General features: G+C 36.0%; 1 protein-coding gene across 1 annotated transcript in view; it reads left to right on the forward strand.

Annotated features, from left to right (window-relative positions):
- Positions 1–20,111, forward strand: part of CCDC141 (coiled-coil domain containing 141) — a 101,402-nt gene extending 81,291 nt beyond the window's left edge. The window contains exons 22-29 of the mRNA XM_035901443.1: positions 2,369–2,476; positions 3,139–3,222; positions 6,844–7,730; positions 9,682–9,854; positions 17,599–17,753; positions 17,849–17,978; positions 18,075–18,240; positions 19,985–20,111. Coding sequence (XP_035757336.1) covers positions 2,369–2,476; positions 3,139–3,222; positions 6,844–7,730; positions 9,682–9,854; positions 17,599–17,753; positions 17,849–17,978; positions 18,075–18,240; positions 19,985–20,111 — 1,830 coding nt within the window. The remainder of the gene's footprint in view (positions 1–2,368; positions 2,477–3,138; positions 3,223–6,843; positions 7,731–9,681; positions 9,855–17,598; positions 17,754–17,848; positions 17,979–18,074; positions 18,241–19,984) is intronic.
- The last annotated feature ends 2,005 nt before the right edge of the window (positions 20,112–22,116 follow it).

Consider the following 22,116-nt stretch of genomic DNA (forward strand, 5'->3'; position numbering starts at 1 on the left):
TAACTAACCTTTAGGGGAAAATGTCACGGTTTCCTTGAGTATCTAGAAAAATACTTTTTTTTCATATTTCTTCTTCCCTTGGTACTGTAATATTGGTAACTGCTAGATCTATAAAATGCCAATCAACCTAGCTTGACTCCCTATTGGAAAAATCATCCCAAAAAAGAAGTTGTGTTAAACCCAAAGCAGTTTATATTAGAAAAACTTGGCTTATAACATAAATATCAAAGAGAAAAACCAACATTTTTAGTTTCATATTCTGATAAGCTTCTTTAAGTGTAATTAAGTACAAAGTATCAGCTGAGGAGGAATTATGGAAGACAGCTGAGACAGCTATTTTCTTTGTAATAAAGACTCTGTCTACTCCACTCTCCACTCTCAAAGTAATATATCAGAAATCTCCCACACGCAGCAATAGCTGATGGGTTAATACTTCTGTGAATCTGGAAGAGTTAAAATGCTTAAATGTCTTGCTCTTGTTGATGTGGAATGTTGTTTCACTTCTCTTTGATGGAATTATACTATGAAAACTGATGAATACTCAAATTATCCATTAACACACTTAAAAGCAGTAAGAGATGCCAAAAATACAAATGAATTCCAAAAGTCACTAGATGAATGGAAAGCAGGTTTGCTTTGCACTGTGACCATAAAGAAACGTCAATATGAAAGCCAATTAGGTTTTTCAAAGTTCTCCTTCCAATCCATGTGTTACATAAATGCTGTTGTGTGCAGGAGAGTGGCCCCATGTTCTGTCAAAGTAAGGCTTTAACCTTTAAACTTTTTTGCTAGCTCAACATAATATGGATCTTTTCAAGAGAAGTGGAATTTCAAAATAATTATAACATTTTACTTCAACTAATTTTGCTAATTGTAAACTTATCTTTCTTTTACAGAGGTTTTTTTGAGAACAGTCTTCACACAGAACCATTCATAAACTATACACTGATTAATTTAACCTTTAATTTAGATAATTCTTTTTAAAATGGCAGTCAAAATATATATTACAAAAAATGAATTTTCTGCAATAGTGAGTAGTTCTGCTACTTTTTTCAAATGAAAGTTGTTAATTTTTTATAATAAGTAGTATTCTGAGATTTTAAAACTAACATTCTTATTGAATGTTCCCAAAATACTTCAGTAGTTGATGTCTGTATTTTATGAAGAATAAGTCATTCAGCAAATTATCTACACAAATAGGTGCCATGAGTATGGAATGCCATGACTATGAATTCAGTTTCACTTCCTGTCATTTTCAAAGCATAACAAATTAAGGGGAAATGTTGTATTGAGCAATCTTTCTGTATTGTAAATGACCATTGAATATCAGAAGAAAACAACTCTTGGATTTTTCAAGTGAAAATTTAAAAACTACTTTTTCTTCAAAAAATAGATTAAACAGACTGCAGAGGATTTTTCCCTTGTTTAATGTTAGAATGGGAAATTAATAATGCCACACTTTCTTGTAAGAACTTATTTAGGACTGTAACTTTTGGCTGGACAGTTAAATATGTGAAATACACAAAACTAACTATAAAAATTTTGGTTTCCCTGATGTTGTGCCACTGTGATGTTCTTTGAAATCTGTAGGTTTCTTCCATGACAATTTTAAAGTATTCATGAAGTCTTTGTAAAACACTGTATGGTTGTCCAGATTTCTGTTATGTAAATACTTTGTAACTGGTTGTGCAGTCTTTGAGGCTTAAGCTAGAAATCAATATTAGGCAAAAAGAATGTAGGCAAAAGAAGTAGCTGATCTAAAGTACAGCTGACTACAGAGTGGTTATGGACTGTCCAGACAGGAAGATGAAGGAGGGAGGAAAACAAGAAAAATGCAAATTTTGCCTGGTTATGGTTTATGCTTTGAAGACGTTCTTCACTTTCCACCTTTTTGACAAATTTGAACATTCTAGAGACTCTCAGTTGTTTCTTTCTTCCCTACGGGAGAATTTCCTGAAATCCTGATTTTTCTTCTGGATTTGTTTTTTATCCTCTTTTTTTCCTAAGTGTCACTTTCTTAATCCTTTCTTTTCCCTTACTTATGTTGGGTACAAATTGGTTAATGTTCCTCAGATTCTTGACCAACCACTTGAGTTCTTCATTCGTTGTTGTCCTATACTTTTCCCTGCCTCAGAAAAGATCCTCTCAGCTTTGAAAAATGTGATCTTTGCTTGTCCAGGAATGGATGAATCAGGTTTTTCTGCATATTTTTGCCATAAACTATTTACACCTGTGCTGATGACATGTTTTAGATAAGATTTCACTTTTTTTTCCCTACTCTGTTGTACAGAGCATAAGTCAGTGTGTAGCTAACAATTGCTACCTTCTATTGTGTATAAGCTTATTTAATTTTCTTTTCATGTGGCAGAAAGATGAGTTTTCTGAAGAGTTTGTCACTGTTCAAAAAGAAGAAAGAAATGGTCAAGAAGCATGTGACGCTGTTATTAAAGACAAAGCAGAGGAAGAAAAGCAGCAGGTTTGTTAGAATTTTACCTTTTTTTTTTAAACTAGAACTCTGTTTCTTAAAAAGCTTTATGTATTACTGGAAAGTTTATTTCTTTTCAGTCTTGAAGCCTCCCTTAAGACGAGGCTTATCAGTGCAATCTTGGTCATTTCTCTTTCAATTTTTTTTTTTTTTTTTTTTTTTTTTTAGTTACCCCTTTGTCTTCTATCCAATCCACATATTCTTCCCTATGAATTTTATCTTTTTAGCCTTCTTTTTACTTGCCTGTATATCTCTCTTTCTGTTCTAAAAGAACGTTATTTTCATAACCTTTTACCAATTCTTCTTTGGTCTTATTGCCACAGTATTCTTAATGCAGACGTCCCCTTTGTGACCATTCCTCCTTCCTCAAGGGAGAAACATTGTGCTCTCTCCTTTAGGATAAGACGTAAGAGAATATAGGAAGTAGTAGAGGAGACTTCTGTTAGTATTTCTTAGAGCCCTAATATTCATATAACTCCTAGAGACAAGCTATGAAAGTATTTGATTTGTAAGTAATATGCTATGAGAGAAGCCTCATGACTCAGAATTTGAACTAAGTAACAGTGGAAATTATGATGCTTTGTTGAATCATTAAAGTCTTCATCAGGAAAAAAAAAAAGTATTTTAAACATCTTTTTTTTTTTTTTTTTCAGATGGCATCAGGTAAATTGATTGCAAATTCAGAAAGCATTACTGAGAAGAGGAACAATACTCTCTGTCCTACCAATGCTAAACAGGTATCTGCTGTTCATGTTTGGGGTTTTTTTTTTAATCAAATTGATGGGCATTTCTTAATTTGTTGCTTCTCAAAAGTGACAGGTTTTTTATAGATTGGTGGGCTTTGATTGTCTTCTAATTTACAGTATTACAAAATTCCAATGAAAAACAAGTGCAGAATTGCTTCACTTTTGCAACAGTGTGAATAACAGGAAAACAGTCATGGCAAAAACATGATGGAACACGACAGCTATCAGCAGTTCAGTATGACATCATGTCACAGATAATCTGCTGTACTTTTGGTATGACACTATACATCAAATAAATAACAGAACTCAGCATCAAATTGTCATCTTGACCCTTACTACAAAACACTGAAGTTACACTACAGTTGCTAAAATTCTGTGCAGCAGAGATCATAAATAAGTTCCAAAGTATGGATTGGATGTGGAGGACAATGCACTAAAGGAAATTAGATAGTGAAAGACTGGGTATGCATACAGAATGATAAAAATCCTAGCAGACAATCAAGTCTTATTCATGGATATGCAGTAAATGAATATGAAAGGTTCCAAATTGTCAATGAGTAAAGGTAGTCTTAGAAATACAGGCAATACACAACCAGACCTACGTTTTATGAGATCAATTCCCTTAGCTTAAAGAACATTTTGAAGCCTTGGGATCCTGGATGTACATGTAAATAATTTACTATGTGAAATATTCTGGTAAGTTGGAGTGGATGGTAATATAGTTAAGTCTTTAGAAATGTAGGATACATTGGTAATTGATTTAGAGCTCTAAAATTTTCATTTTGCAAGCTGATAATATAGACCAACACTATAAGACATTAAATTGTGATGTTTTATAGAAATTAATATTAATATTCCCTTTAGTTCAATACTACAGGTTTTGTAATCTGCTGATGAGCCAAAATTAAGCCTAATTAATTTTGTTACCTCCATTCCAAGTCAATGGGTATTTCAGTAGTGACTTGGAGTCCAGATTTCACTCAAACTTTTGTGTCTGTTTCAAAGAGCCACTCTCAGGAGAATCACCTCACCCAGCAGATGTCCATATTTCCTATTTTGCCAGGCCACAGCTTTGTCGGTCCTTGTCAGACTGTGCCTCAGCTGCCAAGGGGAGAAGTCAAGGGTATGCGAAACAGCAAATATCAGATGTGAACTATGGCAACTATGATGCCTCCACCCTTTTCATCACTCCATACTTCACTTAAAGAAGTAGCAGGTTCTACTCACTTGAGCTTTTCTGTCTTCCATTCCCATCCTTTCCAAGGAAAGACCTGGCCAATCCCGGTCCCTTGTCTATAGGGCCAGCAATCTCTAATTTTTAGTCTGTAGCTCTGCAAGCTAGTTTTGCAGTATTAATTTGCTTCAGTAATAAATATCACCATCTAAAAAGTGGCCTAAACCTTCTCATGGCACATTTATCCTCATGCTTCTTTGATCCTAGGTGCACACCAGGGCTGAAAGTCCTCATGCTGCCAAAGCCAGTCTGACAGCTTGCTCCCTCACTGCCCACCTGTCATTATTTTCCCCAGCATTTTCCCCAGGGTCATTTTCCAGCAACATCTGAAATAACTCTGTTCAATTCTGTGATCTCCAGACAAAGTGACCATGAAACTGACAGCACACCCCTGCACTAAGATCCTAGATTAGTCACTGGAAGATTCCTCAATTGTTGAGGCCTTCCCATAGCTACCCAAATGCATGCCACTGTGCATACGTGTGCATAGATTCCTCAATAAACAGAATGAATCTGGACCATTGATTTCATTCGGACAGTAGAGACTGGCTCTTCAGAAATTCTGACCTGTGCTTTTTAAATATACCTGCTCAGAATTTAACATTCTAAAGAATTTGTCGACTTCTTAATATTTAATTATATTTGGTTTATTAATTTTGTTAATGCAAGTCAGACAAAAAGAGCAAGAATTTGCTACTGAAGTGCCTATTAAAGCTTCATTTAAGAAAGACTTGCAGATTTGGTCAGGCTTAAACTTAGAACAATGCTGATAACGTTAAAAGAGATGGGTGACTGTCAAATTTGCAAACCTTACAAAAATATATTTTATGAGTGTACTGGAATTAATCCCTAAAAATAACAGTTTCTTAGGAATGATTTACAATTAGTTAGAATGCCAATTAAAATGGTATACATGCAGAAGGAAGAAGTAACTCAGTATTTATTGTTTTCTGAGTAATTGGAAAAGGGAAAAAAATGGCACATTTCACAGAACTGGAAAGTCAATAATAGTTTATCATGTTATTTCTATGATATATTCATACTGAAAGGCACTTTGTTGGGGGTCAGAGTTCATCAGGCGATGCTTGTGGAAAACACATTTAATACCCAAACTTGAACTTCATCTTACAAGTGAACTGAATCATTTAGTAAAATAGACATGGTAAAATCCCAACTTCCTTCCAGTCATTCATTTATGGGTCTGGCATGAACCACATGGCTTTGAAAAAACAAATGTATTAACTTGGAAAAACATCTATATTATAACTACCATCTCTACATGACCAGGGCACATATGAGGTTCTATTGCTTCTTTCTATTTTTACTGGTTTTGTGCACTGATGATTAGGTTATATTTAGAGAAAAAAAAAACAAAAAGAAAGCCAAAATGAATGTGCAACTGCACTTTTGTACTGGATACTGCCAAAGAGGCCTGGTTTGGAAAGCAATGACATCCAGCGTATCACCCAACTGATTTGAGTGAACAGTTTATAGGTGATAGAAACTGCTTAGTAGATTACATATTTTTGTATGGAGCTTAACAATGAGACAATAGCATAAGAAAACATTATGAACACCTTGCTGAGGGCCCTGGCACAAATGAAATAGGCCTGAATATGTGATTATACATTGTTATAAAAATCAAGAGGCAGAAAATTAATTAATAAATTGGATAATGTCTTTGATGCTTTGTGATTAAAATTAATGCACTCATGCCACATCCAATTATTTTTGACACATGATGAGAGGGATTTTTTTTTATTATTCTCTATCCAAGATAATATAAAAATTATTTTAATATTGTCTTCTGTTAATGTTTGGACAAGATCTTGAAACACCTGGTAAAAAATGAGGAAAATATAAATGCTTGGAAAATATCTTTAAGTTGTTGGTTTAATTCTGTAAATCTTGAACATGGCCAGTGACTGACTTTCTCGAAGACTCAAAGTCCAGTAACTTTGCTGTTAATATATTTTTATTGCTATGTAGGTTTCCCATTTACATGTAATTAGGCCACCTACTTCTCCACCTTTCCCTTGCAGATGCTCTTATAAACAGCACCTACAGGAAATTCACGGGTTATCCTTGTTTATGGAAAGAGGCAGTTATATATAACTATATATATAACTATAATATCTGCTAGAATTTATCCAGTTCGAAATTCCAGTTAGCTGCTGCAAAATTTTTTTGAGGAATTGTCCTTTTCCCATGTATTTCCTCCTGCTTCTCAGAATCCAGTAAGCCTAATTAGAGGAAATATTTCAAATGTTTTTGCTAGCTTCTGCATGAAAAGGGGATGCAAAGAATGATAACTCATTCTCTCTCTGCTTTTCTTTTTTATCTTCTTTCCCTTCTCTTCTTTCCCTTCCTAATTTAAGGAGAGGAATATATTGGCTGATATTCCAATTATCCATCCAGCTGGTGAGGATCTTGTTTCACAGGATACAGAGCTATCATCTTCAGCCAAAGAGGATCGTTTACAGACTGAATTCCTGGCAGAAGAAATACCCTCCGGAGATGAATATGAGTGTATATCACCTGATGATATCTCTTTGCCACCGCTTTCTGAGACACCAGAATCCAACCTCTTACATTCTGAAACAGAGTTAGAAGAGCAGTGCTGTTGTAGTTCTCATAGTCTGCATGTCAGTTCCTATAGCTTGCAACTGCAGAAAACCTCTAGTATAAAAAAAGTGATGGAAGCATCTGATGTCTTAACAAATTCTGCTTATGCTGATGCTACAAATAATAGAATGGAAAGCCCATCAGATCAGTTTGAGAAGTTTTGTATCTCTTCAAGAGATTCTGGTCCAAAAGTCAGAGCAGTATCTCCTTTGACTTGTCCCTTACAAGGAATATCTGAAGCTAGCACTGCTTCCTGCACTGTACATGCCAAACCAGTACATAGCATGATGAGTGAAGTGTGCAAAACACATTTGCAACACCTTGAACTTTGTAAAAGTGTGGCAGAAACACAAGAACAATTGCATGACTTGAATAACTGTACTAAAACCCAGGACAGGCTGCATGCTTTGCCTGATGCATTCTCAGGTTTCGTGTTTCAATCAGACGCCAACAGAAGCTGTCAGAGGCAGATGGTCACCCGAGAAGAGATTAAAAGTTCATCAGAAAAGAACAGCATGGCCAGCCTAACTGGACAGGCGCCTAACTTCTCCCAGCTTCTGTCTAACAAAACCGTCATGGAAGGTTCTTCAGTAACTTTGGAAGTAGAAATAACGGGATTCCCAGAACCTACACTGACATGGTGGGTAGCTCATAACGAGAAGAAGTAAATAGACCTATTAGCAAGAAACCTTGAACCACTTATAATCAAATTAATTAATCTATAGAGTAGAATAAATTTCTTGTATCCTTTCTACACCACACTTCTGCATGATTCCCACCTTCAAATTACTTTTGACAATTAACCTACTTCAGATAATCTTGCTGTACTTAATTTTACAAATAATGAGAATGACAAACTACTGCAAGCATATCCAATGTTTTTTAAGCAAATACATTATATAGTTTTTATGTTCTGGAATATGACATTCCACTTGTTTGATAATTTCTTAAAACAAATGCTCACCCTCAATTTACCATAAGTAAATTCACCTGCATTTTCTCAGCATCTTGGCACGTAGGATGGACAGACACACACACACGTGTGCGCATGCTAAAAAAATTTATATAGCCACTACATATACATAGACACGCACACTATATATATGTGAGAGTCAGATGTGGAAAACTGGAGAGAGGTTGCAGATTAAAAAAAACCCCTAAATGTCTACACTAAGAGAACCAGTCTTGTATTTTATATTTCTGTGTGTACTCTATATCTCTCTGAATTGCTGTATGTCTAATGTCTGCTTTATTCTGCATTTGAGAGAAATGCAGATAATGTAATATAACATCTTTTAAGATGACTTTTTAGAAATTCCCTGCCAAAGGGAATAGGGACTGGAAGAGGGGCAGGATTTCAAGATCTTGGTAGTAGTCCTCTATGTTTTTGTGTATTTTCCTGGAATTTAACATCATTTGCCATTTCTCCACTTATTCCATTAGACTTTCACAGTGGAGGCCTTTCTTTTAATGTATTAAAATTAGATATGCCTCTATAGGAAACGTTTTGATGTTAAGATTATTATTACATGTGTAAAGAATTAGGCAAACTGTAAGCTTTTAGTAAGCTGAATTTTTTTCTATGGCACTGAGAGAAATACTGGACACTGCAACCTTGGTGGTTGGTATCAATAAAGTTACTTTTTTTAAATTCCCGGTATTCTACACTTTGATGAGTAATGGTTAAACAAGAGGTACCTTCAGTTTTATTTTATCGTAAGAAAACATTAGTTAGCTCAAACATATATATACGGTTAATATATGGTCTTTGAAAATATAACATTCAACTGCAAGCATTTTTCAAATTAGAAATCATGAAAAAAGAAAAAAAATGTGGGGGGTTGTAATTAAAAATTCACCAATACCATGTATTTTGTGCTGATGTAGACATTTTATTAGATAGACATATGGAATAGCATTTCTGTGTTTGCGTTAGGTTAAATGCAGCTTATGCTGAAGTATCATGAGGCAAGAAGAGTCAGAATTTTCCCTCACTTCTAATACGTAAATCAGGAGTCAATATCAATACACAGTGACAGATCCTCAAGTATCAGAATATGACATCAGTTCTCTGCAATTCCTGATGCATTGCTGTATCCTGTTTGATGGTTTGATGATGTGAACTAAGTAAATATTAAGTGGGTTGGGGTGGAAGAGCACATACTTGGCTGTTCTTTATACAGAAGACACAAGTTCAGAAAATTTGTATGTTGCTTATGTGTCTTAAGGTCCTATTCACGAGTTGAATGTGGATTGACTCCTTATAAGCAAAAAATGTTTCAGCACAAAGCTGAGGGCCCAGGCCTTCATCCTACTCTCTCCAATACTGCAGCGAGATAACTGTGACTTGTCCATTGAAAACCATTTTCAGAACCACCTTTTCTAGTATTAAGACTATACTGTCCAGCAATTTGAATTGTTTAAATATTCATCCATATTTACATACAACTTTGGAACTGAGGAGTGACAGCACACTAGTGAGCTCTATCTCTTGCTGATAATGTAGTGTTATACAGGTTGTCTGAGTTTACCAAGTTCTGCTTAGCATACAGTGATATAAATCTGACTTGAAAACTGACTCTCTGCTTCAGGTACAAGAAGGGCCAGAAACTGACTACAGATGAGCGCTTAAAGCTTTTACAAAAGGAGACAAAGCATATTTTGCTCATTCAGAAGGTGTGCGATAAAGATGCTGGCCTCTATGTTGTTCGGGCTAAAAATTTGAATGGCACTATCTCATCAAGTGCTGTTCTCCACGTGAAAGGTAACAGGCTGCCTATTACAAGACTAGACTGGATAATGCTGTGTGTCATCTATATTAGCATATCACTAATGTACTGGCTATTCACAAGATAAGTACAATATTGACTGCACCAGACTTAATTCCCACATTCTAAGACAACATTAAATTTGTTTTCTTACGCTGCATCTTTCACAGTCTGTACCATACCACTCAATGTGTTGCTTGTTCCTTTAATATCAGTATTATATGCTTATTTTGTTTTCTCATAGCGTTGTTGACATAAAAAAGTTACAAAGCTTTTCTAGAATGAGGCAGTTTTGCTTTCTAAAAATGTTGGCATTACGAAGTGTTGGAAAGAGTTTTAATGAGTGTATCTTTACATTTAATACTTATAGCCAGGTAGAGTGCTCAGATCAACATATATTTTATGACATGCCTTATTGGGGGAGGGAATATGGAGGGTGTTTAAATGGGTTTTAAGTATTGAATGTATTATTTCCAACCACATTTTTCTCATATACTTTTAAAAAAAATTTATTTGTAGAATAAAGCTTCTTAGTAAAGAAATCATACTGTTCATGATTGCACTGGCATAGATTAGATTTAAATCTGTCTCAGCCCAGCAGATATTCTCCACAAATGAAAGTTGCAGTAGTTCCAACAGAGTTGTAATCGTCTGCACTGCAAAGATTTGATCCAGAATCATCAGGGTTTGTGTAAGTGGCACCTAGCATAGAGTAGACAAAACCCCCCAAATGTTTACAAAATGAGATGTTCCAACATGCCAATCTGCTTAGGTAGATGCTTGTGATACTTTCTCTACCTTCTTATATAATATCAAAGATATAAATATTTTTAATAATCCACTAAATTGTTAGTATAAGACACGAAAGATCATAATTTATGAAGTGAGCATTTGTTCATTTATAAAATTTTTAACACACTGATTTAAAACTGAATCAACCGAATTAGGGAAATACTCAAAAGTGTATTCACAACAAAACAAAAAATTGTTTTATTTCAGTGAAATAGAATTCTCCTATATCTGTAACTTCAAAGCAGTAAATCCAAACCAGGACCTAGTTCACCTACGTATTGCATTTCATTTTTGACAAGGACAACCTCAAATATTATCTTTAATAAAAGTATTAATTTGTTTAAGTATTTGATAATGACATAACTATGCCAGTGGAAGATTTCATTAATAAATCCTCAAATGTAACTTCATTCTTTAGCTCCAGTACCTGTTGTATTTGTACAGTAAAAGCAATTGACAAACAGCTACATGATTTTTCCTGTATCTTTGATTTGCAGCTTTCATACTACAACTCTGTTGGTGTGGAAAATTTATAGAGAGGAAATCTTTGGCTTTCTCTTGCATAATTTGGTGAAATGAAGTAAACCTTTTACTGTGTAGCATGCTATGAGCAGAATATATATTGCCAATTGCCGGGGGTCAGTGAGATTGAAGACTGACATTTAGATATTTTGGCTCAGTGACTGCAACTTTATTAAAATTCCTGTAACTTTGAAACAGGAGAAGTTCTCAAGGGAATATAACCTCACAGCAACATGAGAGGGAGCAGGAGGAGGAGGTGGTGAGCAGATGGGGGAACAAAGTAAATTCTAACTAAAATCTCTATTACCCTTAATGAACAACTTTCTAAGTTCAGTCATCTCCCCAATATGTTGATTCATAGGAATTCTCTCAGGGACAAAAATCACCTCTTTTCCTTAAGTGTACTTTTGATTTCACAATAAAGCTAATTTTAATAATTAGTATGATTTTCAATGTTTCGATTTTCATAAAAGTAGAATTCAGTTTAGTGGGTTTGTGCCCTTGTGACTTTATGTAGAGTTGTTATAAACATACAGCAAAGAACCTATGTGAGCAAGCTGACTTGCATAAGTGGCACATTAAGCAATATTGCAGTAAGAACAACCCAAAATGTGTCTCCTTCATGTAAGTTTTGCCTGCTGCAGGGCTGTCGGTGCTTGATAACTTTATCCTGTTCATTACACTCATTCTCTATTTGAAAATGAGTCTTTCGGGTGATGGCTGCTCTTCAATCCTCTGTTTTTACTTAGAGTTGTCATCATTCAAAAATGAAAAGCAATCACAGATGTTCTTTTGACTTGTTTTCTGCTTTTCTAAGTAACTTTATGTAATACTCAGGTCACTTTTTTAGGCATTTTTGCCTTCAATATTGAGGCTAAGTATACGCACACAAAAAAAACCAGGAGTGAAGCAGAGAGATTATCTTTCCTCTTCTGCCTTCCCTCTGCATTTAACCTTTTTGATTGGAGGAGAGCCTCTTGTTCAGCAAAAGAACACTGCGAGGTGAGTCTCTGTCCTTCAGAAAGCATGGCTAGGGCAAGGATTCCAGCCCTGCCTGGAAAAATATGTCCCAAACTCACTTGTAGTCCTATCAAAGCAGGAGAAAAAGATGTGAATTTTTCATCATATCATAGAGCAGGAATTGGAGGTAGCTTGGTTCTAGACATGTAGTTGGATCTGATTGCTTGCTGGTACTTGCAGAAAGACTGCTCACTATTTACAATAGGCAGCTCTACAAATTAAAAAGGCAACAGACAGACACAGAACTACTGGATGAGCGTATAGAGATTATGGGCACAGTTTCTTTCCCCTCCCTCGTAACAATTCCCGATATACATCCAGGCTCCTAGGGTATTACAAAGGAGCAGGCCTGCAGACCTTCTCCCTCATACACATTTGCATTGAATCTGTTTCTGTTAACTTCATTTTACAGGTTTTGGAACAACTGGGAGAGATTTCAGTTACTTGCTTTACCTGAGATTTGACAGCCAGAATACAAGGCCAGTTTACAAAATTGTGTGAGAGTAAAAGATGTATCTCTGAATCCAAGTGGGATTTGTTCCATCTTTTTATTAATTATTATCTATTATTTAGAAGCTAGCCAGTGATGTAGCCTTTTACTGGAGTTTGGCTTACACTCCCAGTTCCAAGCATAACAAGGAGGACTGTCATCTTTCCTCTAAGAGGCGAGGAGTTAAAGAGAAGCCTTGGAGGGAGTGAATTTATTCCAACATTTACAAATGTGTGCTGTTTATGCCTATGAACAAACATATTCTGCCTTTAGTAAAATTCTGAGTATGTATCATGCTGCATATGTCTAATCGAGTATACTTACGTTTTGTCCTCAAAACAGACAAACGTTTTAAATCAATTCAATGCTGATTTTTTTTTTTTTATTATGAATTACGGTTTAAAGAGTTCATGAAATTACCTTTGTTGCTAAAGTTCATATTTTCCTTATCTATTTTTCTCTTTTTTCATCATATTTTGAAAGTACTGTTGATAGTTCATGTACTGAACAAGACATGCAATTGAATCCAACTTTTAAAATCTGAGTACACTATTATTTTCAAGAGTACACAAGTATGGCATTCATGCTATTGCTATATAACAGACACCGTGAAATAATATTAGGTCAAAACATACACCTTTTCACTTCAGAGAATGTTGTCATTTTTGCATAGTCAGATATTATAATTATTAAATAGAAAAAGGTATAAATATAAGGCCAGAAATTGCCTTAGCACATATGTAGATCTTAATAAATTATTGCATAAGTACATAAACCCTTTGTTCATTAAACCTTTCTTCTGAGAATTTGAACATTTCTGTGAATTTTAGATTAACAAACTGTGACTATGGTATAGAAACTACTTTAAATCAGGATTCATTTAAATGCACATTTTTTAAAGGGTATATGGTTACCAGCAACATTTTTAATTGCTGCAAGAAACAAGGTGTTTTTAAAAAGAGAGATTAGAGATACCACATACACAGCAGGATACTGAAAGTCTCCTGTTTTCAATGCTTTGCTTTGTAAACAAAGGTGTAATCAATGCTGATTACTGCTGTGTTGACAGTCTGGGTTTAAATACTCTTTATTTAAGGACTCTAATGAATGCCAAAAAACTTTTGCTGGAATGCTGTTTTCTCTTCAGATAGTCTTAAAAAAAGTGATAGTGGTCCAATCTCATGATACACTATTATTTCTTTGAAAAAAACCCACACTCATTCTGGTTTAGCAATAGTTTCAACATAATGCTTCCCCCCCTTTTCTTTTTTTTTTTTTTTTTAAATAGTTCATGTTGTGCATGCTTCAATTCCTTCTCCTTTTAATCATACTGTAGAAGCAGGGAACACATCTAGGTGGTTTTTATTGTTCTGGTTCTGCTGCTTTCTTGGTTTACAGTGCTGAGTCTCCCTCATAGCAGTCACAGTTTTGAACCTGTAGTTACTTCAAGACCCCAAAGTGTTTACTACTTCCTGATTGCTCTCCTTAAGAGTAGATTTAAATCTCAAGCTCTCTAGACTTACAACAAAAATATTACACTTAGGCATATTACTAACCTAACCTCCCTTTCTCCTTCCCCACATGCAGACACCCGTTAAGAAAAAACGTGGTGAATGAAATTGCCAAATGAAATTGCCTGACTACAAGATGTGGCATTGTGTGAAGGGGTATTTACGCACGGTGCATAAATTTGGAGGGGAAAGGGATTAATTATTTCCATTTTTCAAAAGAAGCAGTCTGTCTAAGGGTCCAGGTGTGAGTCAGTAGGCAAAGGGAGGATGAGGCATTCCCCTGGTTGGCTTTGGATCAGATGTGGCTGGAACTGCAATGGAGAAGGTGGCTTCCTCTCAAATGACTGCTAAGGTATGCCTATTTCTGGACCTTTCTCTGGAGACTTTGCTAGGGTAAGCTAGTGATTTTTCTATGTGTGTATCTTTTGTGGCTCAGAGGACCTGTGTCTTTAAAAATCAATGTTCACACTTCCTTTAATGAAGCTACACCTTGGTATTCAAGGAGACTGGAGCCCTGGATTATGCATATTTGAGATCAATTTGTCATGAGACCCACTTTGTATTCCTTAATAAAATTCCTTTTGACTGTTGGGAGCTTGACTGAGACAAATCTCTCAACAATGAAGTGCAGTGTCTTAATTTAGAATGATGCTGAGCGAACCCGAAGTCTCTGAGCAGCACGGTGTGAATCTCAGTCTAGCCTAAATTTTTGGAGAAGGTAGGGGGAAGTTGATAAAATTGCTAATATCATATTTCAAGACATCAGAGATTGGAAATTATATGCCCAGAGTAAAAATATCAATAACAACTGTGAAGCAAAGTAATGCAAAGTGGCTGCTGAAAACAAATTGGCTTGACCTGGTACTACCTGTGTGTGAGAGAGACTTGGGGCATGTGTGAAAGCTGTGTGATAAAGCCAGGTGCAGGTGATGTCTCCACCTGCAGTTTTTGCATTTCTCCAGGCTGTTGAGTTTTCATTGCTTGTTCCCCAGTTTGCAGCAGAACTCTACTGGTTCCTGTAAATAACTTATGTCATATTTAATATTTGATAAACTTCTTATTTGAAGCCATCAGAGCAGGATTTCAGTACTAGTGGCTACCTGAAATGTTGTCCCTCTGCAATGCAGGAAAAAATACCTGTTCCTTCTAACCTTTGTGGTTCATGGGATGTCCAGCTAAGAAATCATTTTTAATTGATAAGTGTTCTTAACTTATTCTGACATTTCATTATGACATCATGGGAAAACCATCGGTGAAATATAACCATCCATCCTATTTTGAAGGTTGCTCTCAGAGAATGAGAGAATGAACTCTTCTTTTACAGCAGACTTTGTTTCCCTGTTGAGTTCTATCCTGTGCCTTAAAGAACTGTAGTAACCATCACCTTGTGATTTTGCACACACTTTTCCCTTTGCTCTCTAGAAACTGGTCATTCTTTGCACTCACTTTTCCCTTTGCTCTCTAGAAACTGGTCATTCTAGGTTTTACGTTCTGCTGACTTACTGATACCCCTATTGGGGGGTCTGATCATTATCACCACTCCACTCAGATGATTTTTTTTTTTTTTTTTTTTTTTTTAATGGTAAAACCCATCCTGGTATGAGATGCAGCCTGACTTCACAAGGTAATACAAACAGCACCAGTAATGGAATCCAGCCAAAAATATCACAAGGGGTGGCTGATGCCCACTGGAATACAAGCTAATAATGCACTGTTTGTGACTTATTGCCAGGTGCCTGCAAAGAGGAGGCAGGGGTGTAAACTTGGTTCTCTTGCTTGAAGTGAAGCTGCAGATCCCAAATACCTGTGCTTCAGGTGCATGCAAGGCGATGGTGGTGGCAGCTTGCACATGCTAACTTTCAATGGCTAAGAACTGAGTTGTTTGAACTGCTGGGACTGGCTAATATAGACCTTGGGTTAACAAGAGTATGAGAGAGTAAAACTCACATACTTCTGCTCTGTATTTTGGCCTCGGTCCTACAATACATGGGAAGAATATAAAAGCAGCTAAGCTTGAGCTTGAAAGCTTATTGCAAGTAAGAGCTCACCTAAGCAGTGGATTTATTGATACAGTGGGTCAAAATGTCTGACTCACTATGCTGCCAGCCCCGCATTTGGCAAAATAACCATGGGCTCAACATATTTGGGTTTAGAAGTTGCTGGACACCTCTGTGAGATACACTGATTTTTGTTTCACAATAGCATAAAAAAATTTTTCTTCCTAAAACAGTGGAGTAATGCTGGCATAGTTGAGAGCAGTTTCAAGCTCTGTATTTACCACACATTTCAGTAACTTCCAGTTTCTGAGAAGGATGGTGATTACTTTTGTTAAATATTATGGACACATGGTACAATTTATAGTAAAGAGGAACACAAAGATATTGTTTATGTGATAGGAATGTAAAAAGTTCATCTTTTTTTATTTAGTATATGTCTTTGTATGTGCTTCTGTGTGTTAACATCTGCTGCTTTGGCTTTTCTGTGTCAGGAATACTTAGTCTGAGTTCTGAGGTTGTCATCTTTTTTACTGGGGCCCTGGAGGTAGAATGTAAGTGGAGCCTCAGGTAGTAGTGATCTAGTAACTCCAACTTTACAGCTCGTGAAGTTACACATCACATGAGGCAATGCTTTGATTTGGTACAAACTGACACTGATGACCAAGATTTCTTCAAATGATTTTGATGGGTTAATTTTTATTAGCCAGGCCTTGTACTGGCTCAGGTGTCATCTCTCCAGCCACAGTTGGCATGAAGCCAGTACAAACTCAATCTCATGTGATCTGGTTATTGCAATAGAAATGCAGTTATTTACCCTTCCTTGATCTGAATCAGATTTGTAACGGATGATCTGGTAGTGTACATGGTTTCAGTATTAATGATGGCCAAAATAATGATCTTGATCAAAGTGGTGCAGAGGCTACATTTTGGCCTTCATCATTGTTGCAAATATAGATCAATGTTTTTTTAGTTTTTCAATAACATTTTTTTTGACTAGAAGAATAGGGGGGAAAAGTGAAGAAAGAGCATGATGTACAACAATGCACTAAATGCAAAAGTTTGCTCTTTTGACTTTGTCACTTGGAATTTGTGTGGAATATTTATTCTTCCACCTTCACTGAAACACAGTAATCCAAATAGACTTGCCTACTACCTACACAAAGAATGTGATCCTTTAGCGTTACCGTCAACTAATATCACTGTGCCAATGCATGAAATTTTTGGGTGCTTAATATCTGTAGATAAATTATGTCTGCCTACTGTTTTGCAAACAAGTTACCCTGAGTTCCAGGCATCAATAAAGGCTCTCTTTGTCATGCAATGTGGTGAACTTTATGCGAATGGATTTTTTTTTCTTCAGTTGCTTTAGTTGTGCCTTTTAAAATACAGTGAAAAATTATTTTTTCAGTACAAGGAAAACAGCCAAACTTTATACAAAAATTTGGACATAAAACCCTACAAGAAGGAGAAGATTTAATCCTGCATTGCACTATACACGGAAAGCCCAAGCCAGATGTCTGCTGGAGGAAAGATGATATCCAAGTGGTATCTGGAGACATCAGTGTATGTTCTAATGTTCTTGAAATATTTCTTGGGAGAAAGACAATATATTCTGCTTTATGCTACTAATAATCTATGTGCATTCTATTGTTTTACAGATTGAGAAATTAGGAGATACTTATTACCTTTTAAAAAGGAATGTAGTCCTTGCTGATACTGGGAAATACATCTGTGTTGCCAGCAATGAAATTGGAAAGGCACACTGTTCTGCTTTTGTAACAGTGATAGGTGATTCAGCCTGCCAGCTGCATGCTTTTAGGCACATTGTTGCCATACTAAGTGAGGACCTTGTCTCCATTTACTAATGTGCACCTTTTGTTTCAGAAAGAAACAAACCCCCAGAAATTTCCACTGTAACTCAGGCTAAATCAGAATGGGAAGATGGATACTTTTCAGAAGAAGTGAATGTCACCACAAGTGAACTAGTACAAGCCCAGGGCACACATTGTGTGCAAGAGCAAAGGCCGGTGGCTAAACATCGCCCAGTAAGGTAACTTGCAGCTTACTCTGTGCTATATCTTTTAATACTCCAATAGCTGTAAGGACCTTCATTTACAAAGCACACATTGAACACTTTTCCTATTAATTTTTGCATAATGTCAATGAAGTGCATAAAGTGTGACTGAATTTTACATTAATCCTTCATCAGAATATATGCAATTCTGCTAGATGAAAGACCTTGTAATACAATAGAAAATGGAGCTTGTGCAATAAAGTATTTAGTTTAGTGAAATAATTATTTAAAATCTAGATATCTTAATCTAGATATTAATGTAAGTTTGAACAGCTCAAAGATACAAAGTATTCCTGAAGTTCACATTGATACAACTATGTGAACATGAAGTTTCAGTAACAGAACACATAAATGAAGTTTTCTAGTAGGTAAGCATCTTATTTAGAAGAATAGTAGCAGTCCTAATAGCACAGGAACAGTCATTGTTCATTAATTGATTAAAGATAACAAAACTTCCCACTGAGCAATTTCAGAAAATAAAATGAGACACATGAAGTCAATAGTCCTTGTGGTGACTTCTTGTACAAGATTAAATCTTGCCTCCTGAATTTTGGGTCTGATTAGCCTAATGTAGTTTATGTTGCTAGAACTGCCTGTCTTTTGAGTAATGTGTTCAGATTGCGTTCAATGTGTTTTTATACCCTGTGACTATTACTAATCTGGTTTACTCTACTATTGGTTCACTGTTTCACTGGCACATCAGCTGAGGTATCATAGGGAGATAGGTGCAGGTTAGGAAGAGATCATGCACATAAAAATAAGACTTGCTGTCAGAGGTTTTCAATAGAAAATACCTGAAAAATTCTATCGGTAATGTTTATTGCACAGCTCTGAAATTGGTAAGACTGTTTTATGGTGAATGGATTCATGACGATACAGTAAAATAGCTTTCTTTCTAGAAGGTATATGGAGCAATGTGGTGGAGAAGAGGCTCCAGGAGTTTCATGGCTTTAAAGAACTGATGGTTAATGTGACCTGGGAAAGTGGTTGAGAATCTGGGACTGCTGTCAGGCTAAGTCTTTCACAGTCTGCTCAAAATGTTAAGTTTACACTGCTGACATAAAAATGCATTTGTTGCCTAAAGGTGTCTGAATATTTCTGAACTTTTCATACATAGTGAATTCTATGGCAAAAAGCCATAGGAAAAAGAAAGAGCAGTGTTCTTTTGTCTTTAAATTCCTGTGTTTGCCTATCTAGACATAGAGGAACATGTAAAAAGAAAGGAAAAATATTGCATGTGTTGATTCAAAAGCTGTTCTCATTTCATCATAAGCTGCCTGCGCGCTTTCCCTCATGTCCAGCTGATCTAGCATTAATCCCATGTGATTTGTTCAGGTTTTTTCTGTATTGCTGTGAGATGGCAGATATTCCAAAGCAAAAAAATCAAATGCAAGGTTGTGTTAATTTTACTTAAGAAACATAGAAAACACAGTATGATTAAAACATTTAGATCATACAAAAAGGTCAAATTTCTCCTATTTTTTCTCATCTCTTCTGTTCTTTATAACTAAAGTGCCCTCTGGTTATTTGTTATTGTCAATAAGATGAGTTTTAGGCTATTTTATGTTCTGTTTGGAATCACTGTTTGATCTCTAATCTCATATTGTCTCAAGACCACAGAGAACAGTGTATGCCAATACCACAGTGTTGCTTATGAAAGGTAATGCTGCAGCTGCCACCACTGAAAATATAGGCAATATTAACTGACCTTTTTTAACAGGTTTAAAGAGAAACTCTGGCTTCAAGGAGTGTATCTTGAACTTGAGAGGCCACAAGAGATTAGCTTCAATTTGGAACATGATCCTATTCTTCTCCTGCCTGCTGCAGAGGATCAGAAGATGGACTGAACTGCAAGATGCCTGATTCATGAGAGTGTTCATATTGCTTGCTGTGTCCACTAGTAGATATTGGCCATGGGTGAGGAGAAGATGAACCTTTGAGTGCCACTCAATTTTTACCTAAGTTACAATTTGTATTTGTTTTCATTATAATTAAATAATTAATAAAATTCACCTGTGCAGAACATTTATTAGACAGTGATTTCTAATTTCTTGCGGTTTTGCTCTAGTTTGTTGGACAAATCTAACAGATGATAATGATGGAAAAAAGAGACATTACCATTTAAAATTACAGATCTCCTTGGTGAATCCTCAGTACCCACTGTTTTATTCTTCTACAAATTCCATCAATTCCATCAATAGATCTTCCCACTAGCTTATACAGAGAATTCAGATGCAAACAAATGAGGACTTGAAACAAAATTCTCTGGTTTATTAAATGCAATGTTCATTACCTTATTTCTAACAGCTTTGAGACATTTTGAGGAGGCTGGGCATCAGAAGGAGTCATTACTAATAATAGCAAACCTTGTCTAATGCATGCTTAGTACCAAGAATATCTTCAGGGAATAGAGAGTCTCTTTAAGGCAACATGATGGAGAAATCTTCTGTGATACTGTTTCTGCTTTCTGGACTGGATTCCTTTGACAAAGCAGTCCATTTCCAGTTGATGCATGTCATTACAGTCCAAAGGACTATGAAGTGATACCCAAACTAGTTTCAAACCACATCCTTAGTTTAGCAAAGGACTTCCTAATGATAGAATTCCTCAAGACCCACAACATCTATCCAGGTTCTAAAGAAAACCTGAACTGATATTGAATCTTTTGGATTGTAGGGTAGTCATTAGCATGATGAAATTTTTGTCTCTATCTCTTGAATTCTGAGTCTAGGTGTCTTTTTCACAGAGAAAGAGGTGGACTTCTGTAGTGTCATCCATTTGCAGTATTGCAAAAAGCTGTTCAGAAAACAACCCATTTTAGATGTCTGTTTGACTGGCACAATAACCAACATAACATCTGGTTAGACTTGTGAATACTGTTCTTCAGCTTGTTGTTTCTGGTTCACGTTTTCAAAGTCCTGCCTAGCAAATGATTCATGCCACTCAGAATTCTGCTTCAGTGCACTGCATATGACTTGGCCAATACCACAGGTACATGTGTATTGTGTGACTGCCTATTGCGCAACATCTTGTTATTCTTTATATAAACAATGATTAGGCCTACACTGGGTTTGTACACCACAGCAATACCCTCAGATTTCTCACAGAGAGCCAACAGGGTTTTAAGCAGTGCAGCATCTTTGTGCTTCACCCAGGTAGATGTCATCTGTGCAAAATTGGGACAGAAAAAAAACATTTTTGAGAGTTGCTTAAATAATAATACCAAAACATTAAACATTTGCCTCCAACAAGATTCAGATTAGCTGGTAGAAACTCAAATTTATCTCCAAATTAAAGTACAGGCATAGAGAGGAAATGAGCTGAAAAAAATATCATGTACATGTCTTCACCTGATCACATAAATCACTTGTTTGACGTTATGGAAAAGTCAATGGCATCCTGCCCACAGTAGAGTCACAAGGCTGCATATACATGCATATAAATATAGTAGCTGAGGACTGAGGTTCTTTCTCTGCTCATTTACCCTGTATCTCTCACAAACAGTTCTTCCCAAAATGGAATGGAGACAAATATCAAGCATCTTGTGGATCCCATACAATTGCCTTTCTGCTGACTAAGCCCCTCCTTTGCACACATTGTTTAGATTTAAAGATTTCACAGAAATCAGTGTTTCTAACTGCAGTCACATTCAGAGGACTAGCAAAGTACCTGTCAGATATTCCCCCAAAACTTAAAAAAACTTTAAAATGTATGTTCTTTTATCAGTTGGAATCTGTATGTGTGGCATATAAGATTTCCTATTTTAAAAATCCATTCTGTAAAAATTAAAATGTAGGATTCAGTGCCTGCTCATCTTGATTCCTCAGCAAATTTAAGGCATTGGGCTCTTGT

This window comes from Egretta garzetta, unplaced genomic scaffold (assembly GCF_000687185.1).
Source record: "Egretta garzetta isolate BGI_Z169 unplaced genomic scaffold, ASM68718v1 scaffold539, whole genome shotgun sequence".
Taxonomy (NCBI): domain Eukaryota; kingdom Metazoa; phylum Chordata; class Aves; order Pelecaniformes; family Ardeidae; genus Egretta; species Egretta garzetta.